Genomic DNA, 19,677 nt, shown 5'->3' with positions numbered 1-19,677 from the left:
CACCATTATTGACTCTTGGATCCTCCTGCACGGTAGAATGGGTAGCCCTTGAGTGTGGATTGATCTCCAAAAATGCCAGCCCGCGCCGCCTTCGTGTTACCCGCTTTAATCAAGCTGTGAGTACCAACTCCAACCCTCGTCTCACTCTGCCCACTTGTCCTAATGCGCTGCTTCTGTGTATACAGTTACCCTCCACTTGTTTCTCTCGATTGCCGCTCTCACCCGCCAAATTTTCCGTCTCCTCAGCATTTCGTGCTGGGGACAGGTTTGTTCTGCCGCTCCTTTTGTTTGCTGGAGTCATTTTCCTTAGTCGGCAATTGGGTTGATACCTGTTCGTTTAGACCGTACTTGAAATTGAGCTGCGATATCTTTAACATCCGAAGCAGAGGAAATTAGCTGTTTGTTGGTTTAAAGCTACACGCTATGGTTATGTGTACTAGATATGTATGGTTCAATTGGCTGCTTTACAACATGACATATCTCCGTCTACTTTGCAGGTAGCAGGAACCAAAAGATTTCTGGACTTAAGGTTCGCTTTTGGGAGTCCATAAGATCAGGGTAAATTGAGGTGTTTGATATATGTATTGTATTTGTGGTAGCTATGTTAACTGGAATATCTGTATAATTATGGTGGTCGCTCCTATTAGATTGAAAGACGAGTCTTTCAACAATTTCGTGGAAAATTGGTTAGGCAAATATGCTGAGAACGGCTAGCATTTATGTTATTTTTTATGTAGTAAGTAGTGTAACCAGTACATGTTAATGTAGTTTAAACTTGACACGAGCTGTAGGATGTGGACTAGATGAACACTTTGATGTGCTTTATGTTTTAGGATTTTGAAGAACAATACGACACAAGTTATAGCACCGCCTTCCACAACCGAAGAAGAGGAAAATGCCTTACCTGAAGAATTTGTTCTTGTTGAGAGAACCCAACCTGCTGGAATAGTCGAACATATCATATTTTCATCCGGTGGCAGTGTCGATTTGTATGATCTTCAAGCTTTGTGTGATAAGGTGATTAAACCATTACTCTGTTATATTTTCTCTTGAAGGGTATTAGTTGTAAACTAAATCACGGGACACATTTATGTCCATGGACATAATTCTCTTAACCGCAATTGGTTATTTCTTTCTGCTTCTCTAAAAAGAGATGCTATTGCTACCAATATATAATGGCTATGTGACACGATAATGCGGGATCGCACACTTAAATTTTGGCGACCATGCTTCACAGTAGGAAAAAAGCTAACTGTTACTTCCACTTCAGTTCTTTAGTTGATCAGCAAATTTATTGACTAATCTTGTTATGAGCTATAGTATTCCTCATATGCAGTCTCCTTTTGGCTTCATGTTTCTTTGAATTCATACAGTTCCCCTTAAATGGAAATCCGGTCAGAAATCTACATTATGTCGCCGAGCTCCTCTTTCTTTGACCTTATATATTTCTGTTTCGAACTATTATTCCAGAAAGGAGTAGGTAAATGCTTGTTCACTGACCTGTACAATAGAGGGTTATGTTCATTTGGCTTCACCTCTTGCATCTTTGGAAACTTAGCAAGATTTTAGAATTTCGAACAGTTTCTTTGTGATATGGGCACCACTATTCCTTATAATTATCCTGAGTAAATTTGAAATAGTTAAGATCAATATAATGATTTCATAATGGGTTTCATAGGTTGGTTGGCCTCGAAGGCCTCTGTCAAAGCTTGCTGCAGCTCTGAGAAATAGCTATATGGTTGCTACGTTGCATTCTGTGAGCAAATCAGCAGGCGAAGGTACTTAGTAACAGGACCTATCCAAGTCAAACATCAGAATTTTTGCCAAAAATAATTACTAGAAGTATATTACTCATTTTTCTTGCAAAATTCGTTTATAAACTATAACCTACATGACTCTGAGTACTATGGCCTTTTGTAAACTGAGTGACGGACATCTTATGTACTTTGGCAAGTTATTTGGCAGAGGGAAACGGACAAAAGAAGTTGATTGGGATGGCCCGTGCTACTTCTGACCATGCTTTTAATGCTACAATTTGGGATGTTCTTGTTGATCCTTCATATCAGGTAGTCTCATTATATTAAGCTAGAAGCAAGCTCTAGCAAATTTTTTAGAATTTTTGCTTAGAAATATAATCTTTTGCTACTTTGTTCATCATGATTTATGAATGTTTACCTGTGATTTAGGGCCAAGGACTTGGGAAAGCCCTTATCGAGAAGCTTGTAAGGTCACTATTGCAACGGGACATCGGAAATATTTCACTTTTTGCCGATAGTCAAGGTAAAGTGCCTCAACAAAAATCTAATAATCAACTGGGAAGAGCTTGTTTGCACCGAGCATTATGAGGCAAAAATCAATAAGGAACAAGCGCTAAGCGTGGTGGTGTATCTTTTTATCTGTAAATGTAAATAGTACTGATTGATGATTGCATTTAGAAAATATTCCTGACATACCTGGGCAATACAAAATGGATCAAAAGCCTAGCAACCGTATAAATTATGAGAGTTAAATCCTACATAGAAATACAATGACATTCCTAGCGAAAGGGAACTAATCATCTACAAGACCAAGTGACTGATAGGGAAACAGAATATATAAACACCTATACACCTGGACTTTGAGTATCGTTGTTTATTGGTAGCATAATGTTTGGTTCGTTAATATTTTATGCAGTCGTGGAGTTCTATCGGAACCTGGGTTTCGAACCTGACCCCGACGGTATTAAAGGCATGTTCTGGCACCCGAAGTATTAGCTTATCTCAAATTCTAGTTATGTAATATGGTTCCAGTGTACCAGATTGCTTGGAAAAATTGGTCCTAGTATTAACATGTACAAGTCACAATGTACATTTACTCTGAAAGTGTTTTATTTGTAAAAATGTATCTTCATTCACTACAACATATCTTCTTTATTCTCCAACTGTTTTGGGGCTGGTCGACATTTGTAGCAGCCAAATCCAAGGTTTTTCTTCTATGCTACACCGAGGAAGTATCCCGGTGTTTTGCCAACTATTAGATTGTGATGGCCTAACCTGTGTGATCGGAGTATGCTGGTGTTTTAAATCAATTAATGTACTAAAAACGTAAAATCCTAGTTGTATCACGAACATTTTATAACCCCATAGGAATAAGTAGGCAGACAACAAATTTCCCACCAGAAAATACACAAGTTTTAATAGATTGATACTTGCGCAAGTAAACGGGATGGGAAGCAAAAGGGTAAATACAGAAATAGCAAACAAGTACATAAAATGATAAAAAGAAACCAAAAGAGGGTCTTTAGGATTTTCGAATAATGCAAGACTATATTGTAAAATGTTTAATAAATAGTTACTTTTAAGAAAACATTTTTAAGATGTGCCATAATAATTAAATTCCCAACAACGTTTTTGTATTTTGTACAACCGCAATTGGGTTTTCCGTTTTGGGCCAAGCCCAATAAGGTGATCTAAGCCCGATACAGAACTCGACTGATCTTTGGATTTATGGAGAAGGTAAAAATCATTCAATATAGTCTACGGAAGCGGAAGCGGAAGCGGAAGCGGAAGACGACGAAAGCAATTAGAAATGGGGATGGTGTGGCTAGAAGCGATGCTACCTCTGGGAATTATAGCGGGAATGCTCTGCGTCATGGGAAACGCCCAATACTTCATCCACAAAACAGCCCATGGCCGCGTCTGTACTTCCAGATCCATTCTTCTCTCTATTTCTTTTTGTTTTGAATCAATTGAATCCTTCTGATTAATGAATCGTACGATTTTTGCAGCCGAAGCACATCGGGAACGACGTGTGGGATGTGGCCATGGAGAAACGGGATAAGAAGATCACGGAGATGCTCTCCTCTCATTCGCCTTCGAGCTAGATTATCGTATTCGTAAAAGGTTTTTTTTCTCCTTCTTGTTTTAGGTTTGCTGCTACCATCTGATGAAAATTTTAGAATACGATTGATGCTTGGTAATCTAAGAAGTTAAGTACTTTGGTCGATACGACTGGGGCAAGGCCTTCGTGTTCTCGTAAAGAAGAAATTTTGTGACAGAAAATTCTTGTTTCTTCAATTTGACAATTCGCTTACATAGTATATGAGATAAACATTCAATACCTTCATTTTATTAAAACTGGGATCTCTACCTCCAATATGATTCTTTTTAGACAATTTGCGCATGGAGTTGCTCATTTTTTATTATGTTATTAGAACCTTTTAGGCACCAGTAGTACTGTCAATCGAGCCGGCCTGCCATCCTGGATGGCGGGCTGGGAAATCCCAACCCAACCCAAGCTGTGCCGCAATTTGGGCGGGCCAGCCTAAAAAATATCCAGAAAAATTTCGGGAAAAACTCAATGAATTAATCCACGCCAATGACCAAACAAAATAGTCCATAACTAAAAAGTTCAACAAAGTACTGAAAAGTTGAAGAGTTCACAAAGCAAAAAATTAAAGTTTATTAAACTAAACAAACAACACAGATTTTTAAATTCCATCAATCATGAGATCATCCATATCAAATTCTTCTCCTCCATCTCTTCCTCTTCCTCATTATCAATAACGGCATTTGATCTTTGATTGAACAATGTTGTTTTAACACTTGTGTCGTCTTCATTACCTTTATCAACCTTAATATAAAATTAAAACAATAATAAACTACTGTATCAACTAAGTCAAGAACAAATAAAAAATTTGCAAACAAAATTACCAACAACATAACCATGTAACCAATTGTGAATGCAAATAAGAATCTGAATTTTTTCAGGAAGTGTGCAATTTCTATACATGGTTAGCATAAGAGCACCAATGGAAAAAGCTGATTCTGATGCAACCGTAGTAATAAGAATAGCCAAAACATCACATACCATTATTGCAAAGGTTGGGTACCGAAGTTTTTTATTCTTCCAATACTCAAACATTCAAATCTCGATGATATGTAAATTCAAGTTTTGGCTCCTCCAAATAAAGATCCAATTGAGATTTTCCATCACTTGTAATTGTTTGGCTCTCATACGCCGTCATTTCCTACATTAATTGGAATAGTTATGACATGAAGTATAAACTAATTAGATCATATCACTTATCACATCATCTTCATGCAAATAGTTTTTCTTTAACAAAACTTCAATCTTCTAGACTTGCATAAAATAAAAATTTGATGTAGGTTAAGAAGAACCAAAGATCAAATTGGCAGTTTCATAAAATGGCTCAATGAACTCGCATATTTTCTCTCCTCTTTTCCACTCTTCACTTGAAAGACCAAATTTATAATTCTTGTCATTGAATTGAAGGAAATCAAAAGCGAAACTTTGTTTTATATTCGATGGCACCATCAAGTATTAATTACGTTGTGTTCCAACGAGTATACACATCCAATCGCAGGCCAATACTCGTATCAATGTTACCAACTGCTCATACACAATCTTGAAACTTCTCCATCCTAGTCTCCGAACCTTTGACATACTTGACTGATACTCTAATTTTATTCAAAGCTACAATAGCCACTTTCAAACCTTCTTGGACAATTAGATTCAATATATGAGCAGTACAAAAAAACTCCCGTCACATAATAAACTATCATACAAAGAGAGTTGCTCTTTCAAATGAATTTGCATGTTGTCATTACTAGATGTATTATCTAGTGTCAAGAAAAAACTTTTTTCTCAACCTCCCGCTCCTTAAAAAATTCAAACAATTTCGCAGCTGGTTCAAATTCCAGTGTGGTGGAGGAATATGAGAAAAGCTAAGAATTTTACCATTCAACTTCCATTTATTATCAACAAAATGTGCAGTCAAGCAAATAAAAACTTCAATAGTGCACGCCATCCACAAATTTGAAGTTAAACAAACTATATTCTGAACAGTAGAAAAATCATGCTTTAGTCTATCATTATCCCTCAAGTAAATTTGTTTAAGATCCGAAACAAGAGTATTTCTAGAATTACAATAAACATCAGGATTTATGTATTTCATTTAAGCTTTACTACCATCATACTCAACAAATGAAAATGATAAATCATGTCTAATGATTGCACAAGCCACTAACTCAAATTCAAACTTTTGGTCTATTTTGTTAGGCATCATCTTCCCATTTTGATCAATAATCATTTGTCCTACATCATGGAACTTCAATTTGCTACAAGTTTTAAAATGACGCCACAAAGTAGAAGTTTCATGTTGTTTACTCCCACTTTTATACTGTTTTTTACATCCATTACATTCAGCTTATCTACACCTCCAATCCCTTTGATTTTCTTAAAATACATCCAAATATCAGAAGTTTCTCTATGCCTTTTAGGTTTAGTTGAACTCTCATCATGCTTGGTATTTTCCAGTTCATCAACATCCGCTTTAGTAGTTGGAGTTTGAGAAGCAAAGTCCATTTCAAAACCAATCTGTAATTTTTTTTAAAGTTTCAGTTTCAGAACAGAAAATATAAATCTTAATTCAAACAATAAAGGCTAGCACGTACGCCGAAGCAACACATTGACTGAACATATGTACTGGGGAAAATTCAGGGCAGAGAGACATGTGAATTTGTTAAATAACTTTTTTTTAACTTTATTGAATTTCGGATTCTATACCTTTTCTGGTTGATGTTGTTTTTTATTAATATAATTATAGCTTAACTTATTTTACTTTATGATATTTCCTTAATTACATATGAATTTATGAGTTTAAAATGTTAATTTAAATTTGCTAGAAATAAATCAACAAACTAAATAGATGAAATCCTTGTGTAAACAATGAGCTAAAACTCTCTGTTTATAATAAAATTTACAGCTAGACCCCCACTTAATTATAACATTCAAATTATTATTTTCATCTCTGAAATTTTTTAATTTGTGTCGACATATATAAATTCCTAAGCATAAAAATTCCAAAAAACGATTGATGGCATTGGAAGCCTGGAAGTTTAGGCAACATGAAGTAATGAAACAAAAAAGCACCAAAAATTTGTAGGACATATACTTCATATTTGTGTTATTCTTGAATCTTGATATGGTTGTTACAATTACAAACACTAGAGCGATATGAAGTCATGAAACAAACAATAAAAGATTCCGTCATGCTGAGCTGTGGTGAAGTTCAGACGGCAGACCGGCGGCGCTGGGTGGTCAATGGTGGTGTGGCTGTTGTGCAGTGCAGAGAAAAGAGGAAGAACTTGGAAGAGATGTGGGTACTGAGAGGCGAGAGCCGAGAGACGGCCGTGGCTTTGAGTCTCAAAGAATTAGGGCTTCTCTTGTTCTCTGGTCTTCAGACTCCACATAAGTTTAGAATTTTTTTGATTATTTACTCAACATACGGGCCAACCCGAGCCCGATCGGGCCAAACCCTACTTGACCCTCAACCAATGTGGGCCGGCCCCCGACTTTAAATGGGCCTATAAAATTACAGCCAGCCCGCTAAAATTGTTTGACGGGCTGGGCCAACCCGCATTGACATCTCTGGGCACCAGACCGTTACTTTTTAATCCGTTGCTTAAAATGAGTGCTATTTAAATTATTGATATTGTGAAGATTCTTAGAATTTTTCGCTGCTGGATTTGAACATATATTTCTTTGTTCCCATTTTGTACTTCAAAAAAGACATTTTGGAGTAAATTCTTCATCCATTCTATTATACAAAGACAACTATTTTTTTGTGAAATTAATTTAGTGGGTTTAGGGTTTAGAGTCTTTTTTAGTAGAAACACCGCCAATGTGGCGAGTGGTTTGGCGAACCCCTATCTGTAAATAAATAAAGCATGAAAAAGTGTCAACTGGACAAAGAAAATAAACCTAAGTGAGGAGGGGGACTGAATCACGACCTCCGCAGAAGGCTAAACTCATATGAAAGCAAATATAACAAAATAAAAGTAACCAGATAATACTAGGATAACTCAATATGGAAAACATCAAGGCATCATAGTTGAAAGAGAACAAATGAGCATAGTGAGAACATCCTCTAAAGCCAGTGTAAGCAATGGACTGCTTAGAGTCTCGATGCAAGAGGTGTCCAATGTCAAAGTATATGAATCCGGGGAGGGCGTCTGATCCCGCCAGGACTCCCTGATAAGTACATGTCTACAGTGTCCAGGCAATGGGACCGACCGCAAGCGCCTGAAGCTCCAACACCCATGGGTCCAAATGAGTGACCCACCTACACCCTGAAAATCTGATAGTGGGCTTCTGGTCCCGCCCAGGTGGCAAAGCTGACCTCCTCACAGAGTGCGTCAGGCGTCTGAGGCCCTCCAGAATGAGACGTGCAAAACAGGCAGCGGGAGAATGTCTCAGGCGTTTGAAATCCGCCCAAAGGTTGAGATTTAGAGACGTAAACCTGAGTGTCAAACGTCAAGATACGCCCAAGGAGAAGACACACATGAAAATAAGTCTGAACACAGAAAGACACGCATAAACGCACAAACACACTCACTCAATAAAAAGTAATATTTTTTCGTTGATGGCTTTGTGTTAACCTTGAACCACTGATTTTGGCCATATGATGTAGAATGAAAGTAATCGCATAGGATTTAAACCTAGCATACTTATTTTTAATATAGGCATCATTTGATGTTTGCTTCATGCCAAAGTTTCCAGTTTTTTTTTTTGGGTTATGGAATGACAAAAGTATAGGCTTTGCACAATGTGTAGTTTGTTTGAAGATAAATAAATTAAGGTGTGAGAAAATTGAGTTTTATCTTTCCAAAAATTTCCATACTCTTCCTTGATCAAAAACTTAAAATAGATTCTTAAAACTGATAATAGACGATGATGAGAAGTTCCTCGGTTATAGTCCGAGGTTTTTCATTGAAATTTCCTAGATCTTGGCCTTTTCAACCTCTTTTTTTCCTTATTTTACTTTCAAATATAGGTTTAACTTAAAATCAGGTGCAGCGCGCCCATTCTGGGTGTGGTTATGCCATGTCTTCCCTTTTTTCAAATATATTTCTGGCATAGCAGCCCCCAAATTGAAGCAATGCTCTCGGCATCTCGCATTATCAATCTTCATTTGTTTCGGGTGTAGCAGCAATTCAAGCTTAGCTTCTGCTATCTCACGGCTTCGATCTTTCTACTTCGTTTCAATTTTTTTTCACACAGCAATTTTGGATTTGAGTATTGCATCCTGAAATCTCGACCTTGATGTATCATTTCTCCTTAACCTCAATATCCCTATATTTCAACCATTCTTCACGATTATGAGGAGTTAAATAAATGGAAGGAAGTTTAACTACCATTACCTGTTTTTTGTGTCACGGTGATGCAGGTGACTCTGTTGGAAGGCTTCTTTGTAATAAAAATTAATGCTGGTTCGCGGTCTGTGGACTCTTATGTGAACTACATTGTAGTTGTATTTTGTTGTGTTTATTGTTTTGGACCCACGCTTATCACTTGGGAAATGTTATTTGGCGACTGAACATGGTCTTATGATAATGCCTGAAAGCTTCTTTACATTCCAAAAGATATGGCAGTTTCTTTCATCAATCTGTGTGTTTTTTTACTAGAAACCATGCTTTTTGTTATCCACTGTCCAGGAACTTGTTAACCGTATACCATTTATCAAGAGTAGTCCTAGAAAATTTATCAAGAGTAATCCTAGAAAATATACAAGGAAATGTATATCAACAATTTTGAAATTGTTCCTTTATATCCTTTTTATTTCAATTGAGTTTGCAATTATTTTTGGAAATTTACGTTCTTTATTTCCATTATTGAAATCTAAATGAGATTTTATGGGGGTGTTTCCTCTGATGCATATTGATTGTGAGCACGTATGTTTCATTACAATAATGTTTCACACTTGTCAGTATGCACATGACATGCAGGAAGACTTTTTACTGAGAACACGATTCTAAGCAACGTGACTTATTGTTGACTAATCAATGTAAATTTGATATGGTTGAAAAACAAATAGTTTATTTCTTAAATTTTGGTGGTAAAGGAGTAATTACAAGGCATCTTATAAGATTATGAAACTAATTAAATTTATTTATCTAATAACTATTTTATGAAATATTATGAATGTTTTATTTTCTATTAAAAGAAACATAAAAGGTTGTATTTTATTTAAACATCTAAAAGTCGAACTCTTTAAGTTACATACTTAGGTCTTGAGAGAATTTTTAGTTTCTACTTTTTCACATGGTTTCGATTCTGATTTTTGAAAAAATGGAACCAAATTGTAAGTTTTCGATTTCCCAAATTATGATCTACTTTATATTTAAATTAAATATATAAAAAGACTGGTTCTGTTCATGGTTCGAAGGAAAATTTTAAAATCATAGTGGAATCCAGAATGAAATCAGCCACCTTCAGACGTTAGCTAACAGAAAAGAGGTGGTACCAAAAAAATCCTGTAGCGTGACAAGTAAAATTCCTTCATCGGAGACTTGAAATCCACTGGTTCCAGCCAAAATGCACACTACTCACAAATGAATCAAATATGAATGTTATTCTAAGGCCGCCGTAGATTATTATATACACCAACAATAATCTCTATACTTCCCAAAGCACAACCCACAAGAATGAACAAAACAATGGACTAGGCACCTACTAACTGATCTGCAAGCAGAAAGCAAGAATTCCAAACATAAACTCAGGGTACGTATTCGGTCTCAAGCGTAGGTTGTGTCCTTGTTCCGGTAGCTACTGGTGCTTTACTGCTGCCAACTGTGGTCATATGCAAAGCCTCCCCCACCTCCGCTGCCCTCTCCATTTGGTGCATTTTCTTCCTGCGTTTATACCTGCACAGCCACACGATCACTAGTCCTAGAATGATTAACAGTGCAAATCCTCCTACCACGGACCCCACTATTATCCAGACCTTGGAATTGTTACTCCCTTGCTGCTCTTCTTGAGCACCACTAATTCCTCTTGGTGGAGGAGGCAACGGGGATGGCGGTGAAGGGAAGGAGAATGGTGCAGGAGCTGGGGCAATTGATTCCACTGCAATAGAGAAGTGCCCCTGTTGGAATGTCGTACAGATATTATCTGACATAACACTAGAGAAACTAACTGAACCGTTTAAATCAAATGATGCACACTTGGGAACTGATCCTTCTGGCACCGACTTTAATTCCGAAAACTTGATAGATATGGGTTGACCAGATGCCTTGATATCCAGCACAGGTAAGTTTTTGGCCATAAGATCCGCAGCATCATAAGCTAGAAGGCCCAATATTGGTGATAAATACATGTAACCAGGGAGGGGGTAATATACCATAGACCAATTGCCCAAATTCTGGTAGACCAAAACAAGCCTCTCAGTGTAAGGCTGTCCCTTAACACCCCTGGGAATCTCAAACTCCTTGTACATACGAACACCCTTTGTCCTTAAGCTACCACTCCTGAGTCTCATGGCCGAGACCTGAATCCCGGACAGATTAGAGGGGACAACCCCATCATAGACAATACCGGTTCGTGGACGCACAAATGCCTGGTACGCATAGTCTTGGAGGAGAGCATCTAGTGCCCGTGCATTACTAAATATTGAATTAGAAGTTGAAGAAGGGGGTGATTGAGCTCTGATGACTCTCAGCAACAAGAATAACCACACACAGAGACAAAGCAATACAAGATCTCTAACAAGCCTCATGGATGAATGCTTCTAAATAACAAATTGATGTGAGCCAACCAATTTAGTAGATACAAATCTAGTTTCAAGACAAAAACGACAACTGTCCACCCACAGGCAATCTGAATGCCGAAATGATCCTTAGATCCCAGAGGATCAAGCAGGCAAAGAATAAACTCCCCCCTATCCTCCTTTGATATTTATAACAGGATCAAGAAACTTCAGTCACATATGACAGGTTACCAAAGTTCATAAAGAATCATATTCCATGATCGTTAACCAACAATGACAGTTGGAAAGTAGCAGCAAGCCTCACAAGCACTTTTAAGTCCCTCATCCCCTCTCTCTTTAGAATCTACAGCATCACAATATTTAATACCATAATCTAAAGAGAAGAATCTACTGCATAAAAAATTTATAAGAAAAAAGAAGCCTCTCTTCTTTAAACAAGTCGACGAAACTCCAAATGGAGTATAAAATTCCCAAATCAAGAACTCACCGACTCAAGATGTGATAACCGTTCCCCCAATCCAAGTTGCGGCCAAGCCGGCGGATTCTGTATCTTTATACACACACGCGCGCGCATATAAACCCTAAACCGTAAGGGACGCGAAGCACCGACAAAATGGCGGTGCCCTCCGGATAAACAGGAAAAGACTATATCCGATAGAGGAATGACTGAAGTAAATGAACGTAAATGAAACCCAAAAAGCGGAAACAACTGATTTACCAAGAAATGTACGCCCCGCCTCCCCGGAAACACTTCTCTCACCCAGTGAGATCCACCCTTTTCCTTATCTATTTATTTATTTTTCTGCGAGAAAAGGGGAAAAGATCCAAGATAACGTATTTTCAATAAAATCAAAACAGATAAAGATCACTAACATATCCTATCCGCCTATAAATTAAAAAAAATGCTCAATGCGTCAGCATCCCTTCCGCAAATTTTATCATTGTATCATCATAATACAGATAAAAGAACTGGATTGGAGCAAAAGGGTAGGTGTAGCAGCAACGATAGAGCACAAGAGTAGCTTGGTAACGTACAAGTGTGCGTGAAAGATGGATGCAAGTGGAAGACGAAGTGGAGGAGAGAGGAAAGTGACGGAGGTAGATACAGAGAGTGTAAAAGACAAGTGCCAGGAAAGCAAAGGGAAAAACAACTAGAAGAAAGTAGATACTATGAACTATACAAAAGCGGTGGTAGGCTGTATCATGTACGACACTGAATTATAAATCTAGCTTTCGAAACAAAATAAAACAAGTTAACAAAATGCATTTTGGAGGGGATTTGCAACTTAAAAGATTGTTACTTTACGCAATCGTAAAACACCATGATTGAGAACTCACTTGGCCTCTCGAAAGACAAGATTTATTCCGGAAGATAAGTCATATTTGGAAGACATAATTTATTTTGAATGCAAAGAAGTCTGGTTTATTTGACTCTAACGTCTGTGTACATAGACTGTGACTATTATATTCAGAATCACCTAAGAGGTGGAGAGGAAAGATATCATCTTTTAAGATTAGTTTGACCGGACACTAGAATAAAAAAAATTATTATCAATATTACTATATTGTTGTTGTTGTTGTTCCTCGAAAAAATATCCGAGTTGATGGAGTGAGCGTTTGACTACCGGTGAGAAGTTCGACTTTTCTATCAATATCTTCTTAGACGAACTTGTAATATTCATACATAACTTGTTCGGTGTGATTTACTTGACTATATTAGACAAGGGTTTAATGGGTTGTTGGCATAAATAGAATAGTCCAGAGCTATAAAACAAACACGAACACGTTTAAGATATCAATTAAAGATTAAATCATGATCATACAGTGAGAGATGATTTTTGTTTCCATTCTTAGCGATTCGGGTTCAAATGGAAAGGAGAAAAATGGTTAGAATCGTCAAAGAGTGGTTATTCAAAGATGGGTTTAAACAAATAAAATCCCTATAAAGTATTATATGTTTATATTTTATTAAAAAAACAAGGTGTTAAACTGAATTCATGTAATTAAAATTTATATAAACTAAAGCGTCAATGTATATTTTCAGGATTTTAAAACTCATGATTAATTCCAAACAGTTACGATTCTGGTTTTTTAATATTTAATTTGATTTAGTATCAACTATGAAAGCTTCAGGATTCGAGAAACATGTGCATCTAAGTTGGCCTGCACATGGTACGAACATCTATAAAAAATATATACACAAAAACTCTCGTGAGACGATCTCGATCTCACGGATCAATTTCGTTATACAGATCTCTTATTTGGATCATCAATAAAAAAATATTACTTTTTATTATGAATATCGTTAAGGTTGACATGTCTCACATATAAAGATCCGTGAAGACCTGTCTCACAAAAGATCTACTAAAAAATATAAGGTTCTATGATATTTTAAATCCCATCGATTGTTTACCTTAATCTTGATTGTCTAGCTTTCAAAATTGATAATAAAGTAAAAGTACAGCTATTTTAGATTATAATTAATAACTATGATTATGTTTATGATCATAGAATTATAAATATATATTTACTATATATAATTGTTATTAAAGTTTTGTGGCTAAACTAATTAATTTTGATGTTATGTTTCGTTCTTTTTTTGGAAAAAAGTATCCATATTCATACATTGATATAATATTTAATATTAAAAACAAAAAATTTCAGTATGATAAATTCATTAATATATAAAACTATCTCAATCTTTAGTAAAATTAACTTAATATTTGACGCACTTATTGGGGTCATGAAAAAAAAAAAAATCAAGAATGATAATATGATAACCATGAGGTAGAATCTAAATTTAAGTAAAATCTAATTTCTTTTAATTTATTTATACAATTTTGTGTTTTTTAAGAAAAACATAAATAAACTTGGAGAGGTACGATCAGTGAGTGTTTTGCCCTCAAGACAAAAACTTGTGTGAAACGGTCTTACGGGTCGTATTTATGAGATATATCTCTTATTTGGGTCACCCATGAAAAAATATTACTTTTTATGCTAATAATATTACTTTTTATTGTGAATATGGGTAGGGTTGACCTGTCTCACATATTATGATCCGTGAGACGATCTCACATGAGACCTCATTTATTCTAAATGATTGTGTAAGTTACGAAAAATCAATATATAACAAGTATATAACGCACAAAAATAAAACATGTTTTAGAATATCATTCGATCTATGGTTCAAAAATAAGATTTGAAATATACTTATTTAATGTCTATATTATAATATTATATTAATAAAATATTAAAAATCGACTCTTTTCATCATTTGACATGGAAATTTTTGATTGATAGAGCATTACGACCGTTGCTTCTTCACCACCAAATATACTTTATATAATAATAATTAAAGGAATTTGGTTAACCACGACAATGAAAGGGAAACAAGGGAGTGAAGACTATCGTTATCGAACAATATACTACGTTGAAGCTGTCCCATTCTTCGTTTCATGTTTCACTTTATTACATACATACACATGGTTGGGCCATGCCATGGACCCATCACATATCTTGCTTATGGATAATAATTTAAATAAATTGAAAAAATTTTTGTGCTGTTTGTATAAAAAAATAATAAACAATCCGTTGTATGAATAATTTGCCACGATTTTTTTTAAAAAAAGTAAAAAAAAAAAATTGATGCGTAGACGCTCAATGACAAATTATTTTATATCTTTATCATTTGAAATAATATCATTTTTCTACACCAAAAAAAAAATTATATCAATTATGGAGGTGGTGGTGAGTAGCGCAGAGGTTGACAAAAAAAATGATTTAGATTCGATTGATATTTATGGTTGGGCAAAAATTTGTATGAGACAGTATCACGAGTCATATTTTGTGAGACAGATCTCTTATTTGGGTTATCCATGAAAAAATATTATTTTTTATGCTAAGAATATCATTTTTTATTGTGAATATTGATAGAGTTGATTTATCTCACAGATAAAAATGCCGTACACTTTTTACATAAAATGACAAATTGATTATCTCATTTCTACTGATATTTTTTAAATTAACTGAAATGTATTATCGGCTCACATTATTTCGTGTAAAAAAATATGTTTTCAGCCACGAGAAGATCCAAATAAAAAAAAGGTAAGTTGGATCGTACGCAGCATTGGCCATAATTGCGTCTGCATTGCGTTCTTCTTCCAACTCTCTGCTAGCTCATTCAGATTTCAGATCTAAATCCCATATTCTTTTATCCCTTCGAGCATATACTGTGTTGTGAGTTATCTGATGAGTCGCAGCCTCAAAGAACCTGTCATCGGCGCCGCCCGGAAGAGTCCCGCCAGGACTCTTTCCAAATGGATCACTTCGTAATTTCAATGGCGATGATAATTTGGATCTTTTCTCCAAGACCCGCCGCCCTTTTTCCGTTACCTCAGCTGCTCACCACCCCGATGGTTCGCGATTCTACTGCATTTGTTCAACCAATTGCGAGTTCGTATTGATTTTTCATGTTATTGTCCGTTTGGCCTTAACTGTGTGAATCTGTGCTTTAGTATCTTTAAAGCTGGGGAGACTCTCGATTGGATCGGCTAAACAGGGGAAGAGTGGATTGGATGATCTGTTGTCAGCGGATGGCGGGAAGCACGACTATGATTGGTAATCCCTCGATCTCTTTTTCTTGTTATTTTCATTATTGGGTACTCAGATCCGGATTGTAGCTTATGCAGAGATTTTATTTCTTCTTTTTTTTTTTCGCCTTGAAGTTTACCCTTGTCCCAAGCACCGCAAAACAATTATGGAACGTGATTGATTTTGTTTCTGATTGTAATAAGTTGGATTCTAGGATATTGGTTAAGTTTCTCACTTGAAATATGGAATGAACTTTCCGAATATGCATTACCGTCCTGATTTTGTGATGTATTTATGTATTGTTAGTTCAAGACTATGCTACTTTTGATGTGGTGTAAGTTGTAGATTTGTTAATAGCTTGGAAACCGGATTGATATTCAAGAGTTGTTGAATAACCTACTTAATTGGTGACGAGAAGAGATATGGAATGTTAACGAACATTTCTAGGATAATTTTGGATACCCTTGGATTCTTTCTGGATACTCCACAACGGATTGTCTGCTCGTTGATTATTTATTTTATAACTTCTCATATTTCCCTTTTCCATGCAATGAATTTTCTCAAAGATATGTAATGTCTAAGTAGGAAATTGATCTTTCTTGATGACTTTGAAGTCAGAACATGGGGTACAGCCTTCATGCCTCAGCACTGTGCATGTTTTAGAAAAATACGACTGAGAATGTAGCTGAATGTTCGCATCACTGAACTAAATCTCTTTCTTGGAATATTCTCTTAGAGTCACGCACTCGGGATAGTTATTAACACCAAACAATTTCTCAATGATTACGATCAATTAGAAGGGGCAAAGTATTCTTCAATTTTTCGCTGATTATTCAAACTTAATCTTGTAGTAATCAGCTCCATTGCTAACAGCTCGATAAATCCTTTTTTGAGTTTTCTCTGGATTACCACAGTTACAGTTGACATTATCAATGTTGCTAGTAATAATCTGCATCGAACAAATCCACACGATGAACTGTGCGAAATTTTCTAAGTAATAATGTCTTGCACCATTGGTTTCTATATGATAGGCTTCTTACACCTCCTGGGACTCCTTTGGTCCCTTCTTCGGATGGAAATGAATCTCAGCATGGTCTTCTAGCTCCAAGAAGCAGTCCATTGGTCAGATCAGTCTCGACAACCAAGGCCTCAAGGGTATGTGAACCAGTTTCCCATTATCCACTAGCTTCTAATACAGTTTTTGGCTCTTTGCCAGCTTTTTTAATTCTGTTTTTGAAGTATTTCCGCTTCTATCTGTGTTGTTAAAGTTGACTTGCTACTTCATTATCAACTTTATCAAATTTATGAAATCTTTGGTAAGCGTACAAAGTTTCCACTTTCAGCTGTCAGTCTCTCAGTCAGAGAGCAACCATGCTGCAAAATCAACACGTAGCAGATCGGTGACTCGTTCTTCTGTCTCTAGTTCCCAACACAATTCCTATTCTAATAAATCAACATCCATTCTGAACTCAAGTTCTGCTTCGGTATCTTCGTATATTAGACCATCCACTCCCACCAACCGCACTTCAGGGACCACAAGAGCTTCAACCCCTTCTGCACGCCCAACAGTGTCAAGATCTACAACTCCTTCTAAATCTCGTACCACTCCCACTGCATCTTCAGTGGATAAACCAAAACCATCGCAGAACTCAAGACCGTCTACTCCTACTTCCAGGACACAAGTCTCTGCAAACACGATCTCTTCTGCTGCCTGGACGAGGCCATCTACGCCTACTCGTCGAAATTCCGCACCATCTTTATCTCTTGTTTCTGGAGCTTCAGTCTCAGGTGGGCATGGTCACACTAACGGACGCAATGTTGCTTCTGTATCTCGCCCAAGCTCCCCGGCTTCACGAGTTTGCACCCCACCACAAACGATTGTACTCCCTGATTTTCCACTTGAAGCACCACCAAACTTGCGAACAACTTTGACAGAGAGATCAATATCTGCCGGTAGGTCCAGACCTGGACTGGCTCTGGCTGCCAAAGGCAATGTAGAGCCTTTGGCGACTACAGTCACTGCGCCAAGGAGACAGCCATCACCAGTAGTCACCAGGGGAAGAGCTGCAGATCCAATTGGAAGGGGTCGACCACTTGTGAATGGACAGCTGAGTAATTCAATGGATTATCGGAGAGAGTTGTCGACTAGGAAACCTGTCAGTACATCCACTGATGGCACTGGGTTTGGTCGGACAATTTCAAAGAAAACTCCTGATATTGCTGCAAGGCATATGGTATTCATTTCTAACTTTGAACTTTTTTAAATCTTTATTAGTAACATATGTTTTAATATTTAATTCCCAACATGAAGTTTTGCCTGTTGCTCTGTACGTTTCCTAAGAAAACTTCTCCGTGTTTTAGTTTACCATTTAGGTGGTAACAAACTTGAACTATCACAAATAACATGGTAATACCAACACCGTCACCATTTTGCCCATAATTCCATTTTCAGCTTAGTTTGTTCCTGACACTCAAGAAGCTTCATGTGGCGATGACATGTTCATTATTCTCCCTTTCATTATTAGTTTATGTAACCAACAAGCAGGATAATGAGTGTGGGTAAAGTTATTAAATAGAAGCGACTAGCATTATTAAGGATGCGCTGGTGCCATGTTATCACCAGTTGAGGGCCATATATTGGCTTCTCACTTACGAAATGGGAAATGAATAGCCATTAAATTATTGCCATGTGGTAGTAGGTGGAGCTTATGTTTTCGCATCATCGTTCTGAACAATCTTCTACTTCTATTGCAGGATATAAAAAGTAGCAGCAGTTTGTCTCGACCTGTTACAGTCTCAAATTTATTTCCTCAAAGCATTCGATCCAGCAACCATAAAACCCATCTTAGTGCAGCATCTGGCAATGGATGCATTCCAATCTCTCGTTATGGCGACATTGCAGAAAACGGGAATCATATTAACTCATTTTCGGAAAGTGGAAGTGAAGAGGACAAGCATTTATCTTCAGCAAAACTTGCCAACATCGATATTTATGAAAGCTCCCGGTATGACATGATTCTTCTTAAAGAGGACCTGAAGAATATGAGTTGGCTTCACAGTATTGACGACAAATCCGACGAAGGATCCCTCTTTGATAATGGGTTTGAGCGTTTGCCAGAACCATTTGACAAGGAATAACCTTTCTCATGAAGGGTTTTTATCCTTCTTTTCATTCTTTCCCCATGATATTACTTGAAAATATTTTGGTTCCTGAAAATCCTATACTTGTTGAGCGTTTTATGTTACCCGACGAAGCAAAATGTATGTATTTTACTTATGGCTTGAAACATGAATTTTAGATTTAAGAATACCTTTTATCGGCCACTTGGTTGTACTTGTTGTCATGAGCAAACGATGTAAAAGCAAGGTTTGTGCTATACAAAATGGTTGTTGTAATGAGATGAATATTAGTAACTCACTTGTTCCTTGTCATCAGTTTAACAGCAGCAAGCGTGAGCAGTTATTAGATACACTTTAAGTTAGATTGCAGAATTATGTTACTTTCCGAAGAAATACGATTCCATAAAACAATAATTGAC

At 36.6% G+C, this 19,677-nt stretch overlaps 4 protein-coding genes across 5 annotated transcripts; 3 read left to right on the top strand and 1 right to left on the bottom strand.

Moving 5' to 3' along the window:
• Positions 1-2,928, top strand: LOC140839947 (histone acetyltransferase TAP1-like). The gene is made up of 8 exons (XM_073206967.1): positions 1-116; positions 186-265; positions 498-558; positions 834-1,017; positions 1,679-1,778; positions 1,966-2,066; positions 2,187-2,280; positions 2,674-2,928. Exons 1-8 carry the CDS (start codon positions 73-75, stop codon positions 2,751-2,753), a joined length of 744 nt encoding a protein of 247 aa, XP_073063068.1. The 5' UTR covers positions 1-72; the 3' UTR covers positions 2,754-2,928.
• Positions 2,929-3,503: 575 nt separating this feature from the next.
• LOC140839948 (NADH dehydrogenase [ubiquinone] 1 alpha subcomplex subunit 1-like) lies at positions 3,504-9,447 on the top strand. Of its 2 annotated transcripts, XM_073206968.1 has the most exons (3): positions 3,507-3,675; positions 3,767-3,881; positions 9,230-9,447. In XM_073206968.1, the coding sequence occupies exons 1-2, from the start codon at positions 3,568-3,570 to the stop codon at positions 3,860-3,862; spliced, it is 204 nt and encodes a 67-aa protein (XP_073063069.1). In that variant the 5' UTR covers positions 3,507-3,567; the 3' UTR covers positions 3,863-3,881; positions 9,230-9,447. The 2 variants fall into 2 exon arrangements, with proteins under 2 accessions (XP_073063070.1, XP_073063069.1); XM_073206969.1 differs by lacking the exon at positions 9,230-9,447 and having other exon boundaries at positions 3,504-3,675; positions 3,767-3,883.
• An 877-nt stretch (positions 9,448-10,324) lies between these two features.
• On the bottom strand, positions 10,325-12,732 carry LOC140839946 (uncharacterized). Its single transcript, XM_073206966.1, has one exon. The coding sequence runs from the start codon at positions 11,555-11,557 to the stop codon at positions 10,559-10,561; it is 999 nt and encodes a 332-aa protein (XP_073063067.1). The 5' UTR covers positions 11,558-12,732; the 3' UTR covers positions 10,325-10,558.
• A 2,194-nt stretch (positions 12,733-14,926) lies between these two features.
• On the top strand, positions 14,927-19,551 carry LOC140839294 (uncharacterized). The gene is made up of 6 exons (XM_073205932.1): positions 14,927-15,005; positions 15,808-15,963; positions 16,063-16,165; positions 17,170-17,293; positions 17,482-18,372; positions 18,893-19,551. Exons 1-6 carry the CDS (start codon positions 14,927-14,929, stop codon positions 19,274-19,276), a joined length of 1,737 nt encoding a protein of 578 aa, XP_073062033.1. The 3' UTR covers positions 19,277-19,551.
• Positions 19,552-19,677: the final 126 nt, after the last annotated feature.

This window comes from Primulina eburnea, chromosome 8 (genome assembly GCF_022965805.1).
Source record: "Primulina eburnea isolate SZY01 chromosome 8, ASM2296580v1, whole genome shotgun sequence".
Taxonomy (NCBI): Eukaryota; Viridiplantae; Streptophyta; class Magnoliopsida; order Lamiales; family Gesneriaceae; genus Primulina; species Primulina eburnea.
The sequence above is the reverse complement of the archived record's forward strand: the minus strand, read 5'-3'. Positions and strand labels throughout refer to the sequence as shown.